This window comes from Portunus trituberculatus, chromosome 41 (genome assembly GCF_017591435.1).
Source record: "Portunus trituberculatus isolate SZX2019 chromosome 41, ASM1759143v1, whole genome shotgun sequence".
Taxonomy (NCBI): Eukaryota; Metazoa; Arthropoda; class Malacostraca; order Decapoda; family Portunidae; genus Portunus; species Portunus trituberculatus.
The window spans coordinates 14,903,441-14,915,940 of NC_059295.1; the positions used below are offsets into that span (position 1 = coordinate 14,903,441).

At 36.8% G+C, this 12,500-nt stretch overlaps 1 protein-coding gene across 1 annotated transcript in view; it reads left to right on the top strand.

The window, feature by feature from the left end:
- Positions 1-12,500, top strand: part of LOC123516673 (integrin alpha-5-like) — a 64,372-nt gene that overhangs the window by 16,597 nt on the left and 35,275 nt on the right. The window contains exons 10-12 of the mRNA XM_045276275.1: positions 1,298-1,413; positions 8,231-8,358; positions 9,889-10,061. Coding sequence (XP_045132210.1) covers positions 1,298-1,413; positions 8,231-8,358; positions 9,889-10,061 — 417 coding nt within the window. The remainder of the gene's footprint in view (positions 1-1,297; positions 1,414-8,230; positions 8,359-9,888; positions 10,062-12,500) is intronic.

The following is a 12,500-nucleotide window of genomic DNA, read 5'->3' on the forward strand; positions in this document are numbered from 1 at the left end:
TGGTAATGATGATAATACCAGGAATAAAGTAATGATGCATGCAGTTAGGGTGGGTAAAAGTACTCGAAAAAGGTGCATCCTATATGTCATCAAATACAGTATTTCATTGTGGTCAATTAGGAGTTAAGGTGGATGGGTAGATAGGGGAAATATATGAAGAACTATTTTTCAATAAAAGTAAATAGAGAACTCAACTATCATGTGATGACATAACCCGGAAATTTTTGAATGACAGACACGTGATAGCAATAATTTCATGCATGATATAGAAATATGGTCAGCCTTTTAAGTATGCCCAATAGCAGTAAAATGTGATAGCAGAAGATGCAAAAGCAGAGGGTTAAGTGTACTGCGTGAGCAGTATAATGGTGATTGATTGGATTGATTGAATATGTAGTTCTTCTGTATACGAGTAAAGAGGAAGAGTGTGAATGATGTAGTTTTAGGCGCAAGTCTCTTGGATGCTGAAGGGAAGCAAGGTTGGAGAGGAAACTAAGAAAGTGATTTTTTTTTTTAAGCATTGTCTCTTCAAGGAGGGGAGTGATCTTTATTGACTATACTCGCCGCAGTGAGAAATGGCTGATAGGGCCTGGCAAGGGGATTCCTCCAGTGGTGGCATTGTCACTGTCTACTACTTTCTCCAACCCTGCTCTTCCTTCATAACATCTGCTTCTGTCTTTCTTTTCTCTCTTTGTGTTTGTATTTAAATTGCTGCAGTTCCAGAAATATTACAACTGTTGTTGTAATATTTCCCTTAGGTAGAAATCAAAGAGTGTTTTTGTATAAAGGTTTTGTTTCTCCCAGTTGTAAACGTGGCATATGAGTGAGGGAGGGCAAGATTGCTGCCTCCTTCACCACACGTCAGTGGAGGAATTCTTGGCATCACAGAGACATGTTCTCACTGTGGATCATTCCTTTGCTTCAAGGTTGTGATATGGCCACCTTCATAGTCAAGCTAAGGCAGTTATTTATAACGTCAATAGGTACTTTTTGGAAGAGAGAGAGATGATTGATGATCTGTGGAGATGTGGCAATATTGGGGGACTCCCCTTGGTTTCCATGCCTTATTGGCCATTCCTAACTGCGGCGAGTATAGATGTTCACTGAGAGACAGCATGTGTAAAGAAAGTGTTTTGTGCAATTTTGGGATTTTGGGAAATCTTGCTATGGATGAAAAAGAGTTGAAATTTTTATGTGAGAAGTATAGTAGAATATGCTCAAATGGTAAAATGTGAGTGGTGTTTTGTGTACTATTAGATGTTTTGACAAGGATTTAAAATATACTAACACTCAACAGATCTTGCTGTGGGGGCTCCATTTGAAGAAGTAGGTTCTGGTGAAGATGCTGCAACTGGAGTTGTATATATTTACATGGGTTCTGAAGAAGGTCTTGGAAAGGATGACACAAGACAGGTAATATTTCATTGCTTTGCTATTAAGTATTTGTAGTAGTATTGAGTTAGAACATTATACTGAGTGCTGCAAAAATATATGTTACTTTATTAGAATTAGTTTATTAAGAACTACAAATGTATCAGATTTTCATTTGTTAATTTGGCAACCATTGTCAACATTATGCTAGGTTGTGTTTGGCAAGAAATGGACCATTCTTTGGATGTGTTTTGGCATGCACATTGAATGTCTGTAAAAAACTTTAATGAAAATGAAGCTTCTTGAACTTCTGAGTAAATTTTTTCTAGTACATAAACTTGAAAAATATTAGCTTTTGAGGAAATATGAATAGTGTCTAGATATCTTTCATACTTATTAAGATTTAAAGTATCATGAATTAGCATATACTTTTAAAATTCGTAATATCTCTCTATACACTATTTCTAATCTATGTGGCTTGTTTTACAATTATCACAATCATCTACGTATATGGCAAGGTGACAGGTATATGAAACTTATAAGGAATTATTTGAAAATTCTGAATATATTCTTCAAATGTAAAGTAAGAAGATGGATAAAGAAAATGTCCGCATAATGAAATGAAGAGGGTTTTTTCTATGCAAGATGGAAACCAGCCAAGGGCAACAAAGGATATAAAGAAATGTCCATTTGAAGTGCTAGTTCCCTTCAAGATTGGTAAAGAATTAGCTAAAAGATAGGAAAAAATGTCTTGAAACCAACTCCTTAAAAGAAGTCAAGTTGTAGGAAAATGGAAATATGGAAGCAGGCAGGGAGTTCCAAAGTTACCAGAGAAAGGTATGATTGAGAGTACTGGTTAACTTTATATTAGAGAGTTGGACAGAATAGGGATGAGAGGAAAAAGAAAGCCTTGTTCTACTGATCTTGCAGTTAGCAAGATCAGTAGAACAGTTAGCATGAAAATAGCAATAAAAGATAGAAAGAGATGCAACATTTTGGCAGTGAGAAAAGAGGATGAAGACAGTCAGTCAGAGGAGGGGAGTTGATGAGACGAAAAACTTTTGATTCCACCCTATCTAATAAAACTGTGTGAGTTGAAACCTCCCACCCGAAACATGCAAAGAGTACCCCATACAAGGGTAGATAAGGCCCTTGTACAGAGTTAGCAGTTCGAGCGGCAAGAAAATCTGGCGGGGATGTCTCAGAATGCTTAACTTCATAGAAGCTGTTTAGCAAGACATGAGGTTATGAGTAAAGGATAGATCGAGAATATTTAGTGTGGAAGAGGGAGACAGTTGAATGTCATTGAAGAAAATGGGATGGTTATCTGAAAGGTTGTGTCGAGTTGATAGATGGAGGAAGTGAGTTTTTGGGGCATTGAACACTTCTAAGTTTTCTCTTCCCTAATGAGAAATCTAAAGAAGATCAGAAGTCAGGCATTCTGTGGCATCCCTGTGTGATCTGTTGACTTCCTGAAAGGTTGGTTGTCTTTGAAAAGATGTGATAAGTGTAGGGTGGTATCATCAGCATAGAAGTGGATAGGGCAAGAAATTTGATGAAGAACATCATTTATGAATAATAGAAAAAGAGTGGATGACAGGACAGAACTCTGAGGAACACCACTATTAATAGATTTAGGAGAAGAACGGTGACAGTCTACCATGGCTCAATAAAATGGTCAGAAAAGAAACTTGAGATAAAGTTGCAGAGAGAAGGATAGAAACAGTAGGTTGGTTGTCTTTGAAAAGATGTGAAAAGTGTAGGGTGGTATCATCACCATAGAAGTGTCTCTACTATTTTCAAGTCGGCAGACTCTATTAACCCTTCGCCGGATGTTAAAAAAGCCCGGCTGTATGATATACGGGTGGTAGTGCCGCGCGTCCGAGCGCAGGAAACTCGTGCAAGCTTGTCATACTTGTCGTCTTTGTGTATTATGCTGCTATTTTTTAGTCACTATATCGCCTTCGAAGAGGGAAGTAGATGCTTCTCTCTTCGGAGAAAGAGAGAGAGAGAGAGAGAGAGAGAGAGAGAGAGAGTGTGTGACATTTGCTAATATTTTAGACACAAGCGGGATGCATGTAGCTTATCTTTCGAGAGGAAGAGGGGGAGGGAGGGAAGGGAGAGGGAGAGAGAGAGAGAGAGAGAGAGAGAGAGAGAGAGAGAGAGAGAGAGAGAGAGAGAGAGAGAGAGATATTAGAAAATTGTGTTTGTGTGTGTGTGTGTGTGTGTGTGTGTGTTTTCACGAATGTTACAAGGCGGGACACATGTAACTTATCTTCGAGAGGGAGAGGGGAGGAGGGAAGGAGATGGGAGGAGGAAAGGGAGATGGGGAGGAGGAAAGGGAGATGGGGAGGAGGAGAGAGGGAGAGAGAGAGAGAGAGAGAGAGAGAGAGAGAGAGAGAGAGAGAGAGAGAGAGAGAGAGAGAGAGAGAGATGGGAACAGTCTATGCCATTGGGTAATTTTAGACACAAGGCAGGACGCATGTAGCTTATCTTTAGTGATTGGTGGAGACAAGGATGGTGGGAGGAGCACTAGGATTTCAAGGACAGCATACGGCATGTGTAGTTGGTATCCAACACAATATACGGGACAACTGAACTGAAGAAAGCTCAGAAAAGAAATATGACATCTACGTAGGCGACACCGTATTTGCTACTGGGGCTTCATGACGCCTACATAGGTGTCACCGTATTGAAGGGGTTAAGAAGGCTAGTGAGACCGTATCTTCCTTGCAAGCTACAAGAACCACAAGAACTTGTGACTCTGCAATGAATAAAATGGAAAGCCTTGTGGAAATGTGGTACATAACTTTTGTATGTGGTACAATGATGCACCTTTTGTTTACATTCCACAGGTTGCCGGCTATCGTCTTTCCCGTTCCACTCTCCCTCCCTTCATAGATTTAAAATCATCAACATTATAAAGTTACTTACATACATACATTAGTGTACATTAAACTGCTTAAATGTTTAACTTCATAATTTTTACTTTCATTAAACCTTTCACTGTACTATGATGCACTCTCGCTTTGTTTACTCTCAATAGAAGCTCAAGTCAGGGGTTAAACTTGTTATAATTGGTTCGCTTAATGAAAATTGACACAACGAAAGTTTTTTAGGAACGTAATCCGTTCATTAAGTGGGGGTTGTCTGTATATATATATATATATATATATATATATATATATATATATATATATATATATATATATATATATATATATATATATATATATATATATATATATATATATATATATATATATATATATATATATAGCTGTGATGTGTTATTGTTTTGTATTTTGTTTTATTTTTTGAGGTGCAGACTAGATTTTTCAGGCGTGCTTTAACCCTTAAAGTACGGGGAGTTGATTTACTTTCCATCTGTTACAGTGGGGAAAAATCACACCTGTCAAAAATGCTAAAAGATTTTTTTCCTTATAAAAGCATATTTCTTTGTGTTATTCTGAATACAATGATGTAGTTTTCAACATGTTATGACCTGTGAGAGCAAAGTTATTGCATATCAAAAAATACTCCCTGAACCCCTGGTACAACCCGCTGCTAAGAAATACCCTCCCAAACTCCTATAACACAGTGTGAGTGCTCTCTCTCTCTCTCTCTCTCTCTCTCTCTCTCTCTCTCTCTCTCTCTCTCTCTCTCTCTCTCTCTCTCTCTCTCTCTCTCTCTCTCTCTCTCTCTCTCTCTCTCTCTCTCTCTCTCTCTCTCTCTCTCTCTCTTGGGCATTTGAATTTGATTTAAAAGTAGGAACTTTTGCACTTTCATGTCTTGAAAATGCAAACTCAGATACAGTGGAGACTCAATGCTCGAACTTAATTCGTTCCAAATGGCCGTTCTAGTATTAAAAAGTTCAACTATTGATACCTATAAATCAGGTAATTCGTTCCAGCCATTGCCAAACCCAAGTTCAGAAAAAAGCAGCGGTTTAATTTTGCAGTTGCCACTAGCATTGGCACACAGAATCAGGGTTAGCCTGTCTTTCATTGGCTTGTGTCCTGACAAACACTTCTCTTCCTTTGTTATATAGATCTTGTTTGGTAGTTTTTTTTTTCAAAACAGGTCAGTTTCATCACAATTAACTCCTAAAACTCGGGATGTTGGGATTTTTAGCTTGCGCTTACTAGGGAGGTTTGGCGAGAAACACACAAAATATATATAATCAGTATTCACATACTGATTACACTTGGAAATTCAATAAACGAGTGAGAACAAATGGTGTTCTGCCCACAAGCAACTCTTCTCTTTGCAATGCAAAAAACCAGAAATCTCTAGATGTCATGGTTACCAAATATCACAGGTTGAGTGAGGTGATATCATCGGTGTACGTGGCCTTGCGTCCAATCGGGTCCAGTGGCCTTGGCTAGAGCGATAGAAAATGGGCCCCTTGTATTCTCTCTCTCTCTCTCTCTCTCTCTCTCTCTCTCTCTCTCTCTCTCTCTCTCTCTCTCTCTCTCTCTCTCTCAATCAAAATGTTCGTAAAGTGATCTAATTTGTATATTTTTTGCAAAAATGTCTAAAATACATACAATAGAGTTGCTGGTAGTGGTGGTGGAATGTCCTCCTTCTCGATGGTTGAACCTCCTATATCCGTATCAGAGCTCAGAAAATCACTATCTTTGCTGTATATTATTGTAGAAACTGTTAATTCCAAAGCCCTTCTGATACTAGTCTCATTCAAAAGTCTCCCCGCAACATGGCGAGAGACTTGAGGTGTAGAAGTAAGGCGCGGGAGAGGTGGTGGAATTGAACACTAAAATAACTTTCGCTCCCACCATCCATCGTGGGAGTTAATGACACAGCGACGTATAGCATATGTTTACTTCTAACTTGGGGGGTCGCCGTGCCTCACAACAGAATGAATTCCAGTTCTTTTCTTGAAATTCACAAACCACCCTTTACTTGCTTTAAAATCATCATTGGAGTCAGATGTATCAGAAATAAGATCACGATCCAGCAGCCTAGCCTTCGCACAAATTTATGCCCTCTGACAAAGAATCACCAGCCATCTGCCTTTGGTTTATTCTATCAACAATTTTTCCTTTTCTTCCATTGCTGCAGATCATTTAACTTGCCTTTTCACATCAATCACCACATCAACTCTTTTAATGAGCTGTCTTCTTCAGTATTGTGGCTACTGTAGATTTAGCCATGCAGTACTCAGCTGCAAGATCAGTTATTCTACCTCCTTTCTCGTATTTATCAATAATCTCCTTTTTCCTTTCGATGGTTGTCACTACATTCTTTCTTGTAGGCTTATTCTCACCACTAACAAGCCTCTTTTTTGCCATTGTAAGCTTCTAAATGCAAAATAAAAAAAAAAAGATTGCGGAGAGAAACCTCAGGACAATGTTATTTTTACGACAGTGAAGTATAAGCTGGCTGTGGTGGCCTGGTGGGATGTGTGGGGTGGCACATGGATGGACGTTCGGCTAATAAGTATTTTTTCGAGTATTAAGTTGAAATTTTGCGTTCGACTGTTGAAAAGTTTGACTATTTAGACGTTTGAGTATTGAGTCTCCACTGTATATGAAATGATGTGCAAAACAGGAAAAGAAAAAGAAACCACATATTACAAGTATTGTGGATTTCTATAATAATTGGAATCTGGCAACTCTTATTAGCAATGGGATTCACATGACTTGGTCCTGTAGAGATAACCAGGGGTGACACACACCAGCACATTGCTTGAGGGGAGTATGTGAGGAGGTTTATGAACGTTGCTGTGAGGGTTGGTCTCTCTTCCAGATCACTATCTGAATCACTATTGTAGTCTTTACTTTCTTCTGTCTCAATAAAAAAATCAGTCTTCATTTTCATCACTGTCCTCAATGTCACTACTGAGTAACACTGACATAACGTTACTCGGAGTACCGTTTCCTCCCTCCGGGTCACGGGTGGTTGCCAGATGTCGCCTCGAAATGGGAAAAGATGACCTATTTTCTGGGAACATATGTCCTAAGGCTCAAGCAGGCGAGTGAGAAAAAATATCAGATACCTGCACTTGCCCCAGGGTCAATAGTGAGGGGGAGAGATTCAAACAATTAGCGCAGAAAAATCATGCTTCCCGGAACGATCCCCGCCTCTCTGCATGCGACGCTACGCTACAATCGTCCCAAAACAATCACCATACATTAAGGGTTAATATTTTTGGGTACGTTACCGGAGGTACAAAGGTGCAGTACCGAACCAAGGGAATAATTTTAGGCACGGAAGTACAGGTATGGACTATCTACGTTTCGAGGTCCAGAGGAGCGGTGCTGGACTACCCAATATCCAGTAACATGCCCAGCTTTACTTAAATGAAATATTACTCAACCATATTACCTGGTTAAGTGACTCTGGTCTAATGAAAACTGGTCAAATGCCCTGACCCCAGCTTGGAATAAGAACAAGGTGACAACGTGGAACCAAAACAAACAGGGAACTGATATATATCTCCCACCAATAGCTCTAGCATCACCCAGATTCGGCTGGATTCGGCAGCCTTCAGGTTTTTTTAAATCTCCCTGCAGGGTAAAATTTATTTAAATTTTTATTTGAAGTCCAAATTATTAGAAGTCTGAGGATCCACTGTTCTGTGTGTACTGGCATACATTAGCATTCAGAAGTCTTAACAAGTAGCTTTGCTTGTAATGTGGTGACATAAAACTGTTGGTTAGCCATACTTTAACTGTTATCTTGGGTGCCTGTCTGTGGTTTCTCTTGTTAGACCACATCTCTCCATGTTTCATTTATTCAGGCATTGTTCTGTATTTCTGTTGAGGATATTCATCATTTAGTCTCTGAAAGCTACTTGATATATGCAGATGTGTGTTTATTTTTTTTTTCTTTGCAGATAATCAAAGCAACACCAAAGCACTTTGGATTTGGTTCATCCATTGCACAGCAAGTACCAAGTATTGAGGGACAAGGATATGATTTAGCCATTGGTGCTTATGATTCTGATACAGTTCTAGTTTTCAAGTAAGTGGCAAGCACCTTTGAAAATTTATTCTGTTGAAAGTTAGTTTCCCCTACTTAAAAAGAAGTGCACATTGGTGAAATACCTATCTTATGCATTTTTTTGAGAGATTAGACTGGATTTGACAAAAGTCAGTTTGTGAAAAAAAACTTGTTCAGATGATGAAAAATATCTGATGGAAGATCTTACAGAATTGGGAAATTAAATAGGAAAAAAATTAAAATCAACATTCTTTGTCTTTCATAAATTGTATTGCATATTGTTAGAATTGTAGTAATCTTAAATATGGTAGAGAATATAATGGCTCAGCTTATTGTAGTGCTTATCATGTGAAGGACAACTACAGTGCTGTACATGTGCAGCTGTGTGTGTAGTTCTCCCTGCCTTAATAGTTAACATGACCATTGACCTTCAGTTTTACAGTGGATTCCTCTTACACATTTCTTTTAATTTCATATTGTCATAGAGTTACACAGCATATAGGTGGTTACATTGCAGAAATGTGGTCAATGCTGCATTACAAAGTAGGAACTTGAATCACTGAAATACAGTGGAACCCCTCTATTCATCCACCTCGCTGATTGTTCAATTGTTCAACTCACCATTCATCCAAATTTTTCACATAAAATTCAACTTGTCTTTTGTATGTTTGCCCTGTGATTTAAACATCATCATCATCTTACTGGCCATGCTAGATGGTCATCAGGTTAGCTTTGTGCCAGCTTACATGCATTAAACATTATTCACACAATTTTTGTGAAACTGCTATTTTACAGCTTTATTTTTATTGAAAATAGTGCAGCCATAGCACAAAAAAGATCAGTAGGAACTGAGCCTGAAAAGAAGAATTGAATTGAAAAGTACTCATTGCAAAGTTTGAAAGTAGAGCTCGTGTCTCCAACCTGGCAATTCTAGTGTGGTGTGGTGAAATCATCCATATTGTTCAAAGATGCAATAAATGGGGCTATTGAGGCAAAAAGAGTGACTGTTCTTGCTCTGAACATGTCACTTAGAAATGAATAAGTGGAAAAACTTTTGTTATTTTGGATTGATGGAAAACTAACTTCCTGGTGACATTTCTGAAACAATTACTTTTGAATGCAAACCAGTTGGATGATCACCACCTACACTTTTGCTCCTTCCCTTCCACCCTCATTCACTTCTGCCTCCACCATTGACTGAATATTCTGCCTCATCTGCTGACTTCCATGATTCAGATACCTAATATTACCAGCATTCTTCTCATATCCATTTTGTTGTAATATAAGTGATACTACTTTTCACAGTTTTATGTATTTTAGACTTGAAATATCAATAAGATTTAGATACGCTATCAACAAAGACAGTTAACCGATACTCAAGGATTTTATTACATTTCTTCTTAACATCAGGCAAGAAGTCAAGGATATATTCTTATAGAAACAGGATGCAGAAATTCAGTGAATTATGCTGACTTAAATTTTACTTTTATAGACAGTAGCATTGTTAAAGTACAAATGCCTTAACAATTTTTTAGCATCTTTTTATTGCAGGTCTAAAGAAGTGGTAAATGTGACTTGGAGCATGGCATTTATTGGGAAAATTGATCTCAGTAAAAATGAATGTATCTGTGGACAGTTTGGGCAGCTGTGTCCTTGTATTGGCTTGGAAGTTTGCCTGGAGTACTACAAAAAGATTGTCAAATATGAAGACAATATAAAATTAGGTAAGTTTAAGAATGTTTTCCATAGAATTCTAAACATATTTTATGTGAATAAAATGTGTTCATAACTCAGAATTTCATGCATATCAGCATGGCAACTAAATATTTGATAGAAAAGTGCAATATCCATAGAATATAAAACTAAATTTATAATGGTAAGTTTATTTGATCTCTAGCAACACCTATATATCCCACTAGGAAATGGAAGAAGCTTAATAAAAACATGACAATTGGACTTAAACCATTTATTGTATGTATAGGGGAAGTGTTCAAGGGTATATATATATATATATATATATATATATATATATATATATATATATATATATATATATATATATATATATATATATATATATATACACATATATATCATGTGTCAAAATCTTGTTAAGTTAATGTGGGCGGGCCTCAACACTATAATGGAATGGAAATTTAAGTGTAGTTTAATTTAATGGAAATTTAAGTGTAGTAGTCAATAGACTGCTCCTTAAAGATGTGCATATTATTGCAAGAAATTATGCAAATTTTGTATTTAGATAATCTAAAGTTAGCAGAAAAAATGTGATGCTTGCTTTAAAGAGGTCAGTCAAGTTCATCCACAGAAAAAAAAATATATATTTTACTCACTTTAAAGCTTAAGATAAGACTGGATTTAGGAGAATTCTTAAATGTGTGTAAAATATTTTACGAACCTGCATGTAGAAATTCTGCATCAAATATCTTAAAAGGTGTAATGTTCATTTGAAGCATCATGAAAACGTGTTGTGATATGCAAGCTGAGGTTATGATAAATGCATTTGGGTATTGTCCTTGGGGGTTTCATGAGATTAATGGTTGAAGTCCTGCATTTTGGCATGTACACGACTAGATAGGTGGTAAAATATCAAATATGTTAAATATCAGACTTGAATTTCATTAGCTATATTAACCCCTTCCCAACAGCAGGGCAGATGAGTGCACTACCAAATAAAAAATCATCTATATATAGACTCTAGTGACTTTCATCCATACATCTATGTATTGTCTCCCAGCAATTGGGTACTCCAGATTGACATCTATATATAGATTCTGCTGCAAAACTGAACAAACAATTGAATCTATATATAGACTCTGCCGCAAAACTAAACAAACAATTGAATCTATGTATAGACTTTGCTGCAAAACTGAGCAAGTGACATCTCTATATAGACTTTGCTGCAAAATTGAACAAACAATTGAATATATATATATAAGTGGTGTGTGTGTTTGATTGGTGATAGCATATGTCAATATATTTGTATGAATGTTTTAGTAACTCACATCCAGGATTTGTGACCTGGATGCAATTTACTTCCACTTTTCTTCATATTTTTCACATATGTTCTTGTTTTGTACCTATTCATTTTTAGGCAACATTGCTGGCATGTGGTACAATTTTTTTCCCCTTGACATGATAGGCTAATAATAAAAAAGAAATATAAAAAGTGCAAAAATTTCCAGTATTAGTTTATGTGTGCATCACATCCACCATCAACAAAGCACAAGTGATGACCGACCGTGAGACACCATGTTTACCAGTGTTTGGGTATTTGAGATAACATAACATAACATAACATAAATAATAGGATAACAAAAGGCCACCAAAGCTCATCTAGGTTATCTTGTATCAGTCGCACACGACCTCGTCATCAGTACTTAAAGATACACTTACAAGTACACAATACATTATATACTAATTCTAAATATTTGGCCCATTAACAGGGCTAAGTCCTGCAGCGAAATCCTCTACAATTTGTGGTCCCCATACATGGGGATCATGCCAAATAATGATTTGTTTTATGAATTTTGTTACTTGTAAGGAATCATCTACATATAAACCACGTTGCAACTTAGTGCAGTAAAATAAGAACTAACATCAATATATAGATAATCCAACTAAAAGTCCCTTTTTCGAAACGTTTATATATAGACTCTGTTGTGAAGGGGTTAACAATGAATAAATGAGACTATAGGATACTATATACTTGATTATTTGCACAAAATAAATTATTACCTCCAAAATAAACAATAGGCTATATGTATGTACACTGCTGTATATTTCAGCAGATAAGATGACTTTTTAAGATGAGCCTTCCCCAAAATTTCAGTCTGAATTTAATGGTCCTAGCTAATGTTGGTTTTACAAGATGACATCCAAACTATCAAACCATTAGTGGTGATGCTTAGGTCAAGAAGCACCAGATAACTAATACGGTGATACTGTATACCTGTATAATTACTAAAATACTGTGAATGTACTTATTACCAGTAATAAGGTTCCATGATCTTTGAGTGCAAATTTAAAGCTAGAAATAAGGTATCATCATCTTCAAGCACAAAACTAAACCCTAGAATAGAATTCCCACCAGGTGTTTTTGCACATTTCAATATAAAATTCCTGTTTCAATTATTTTGTTAAAT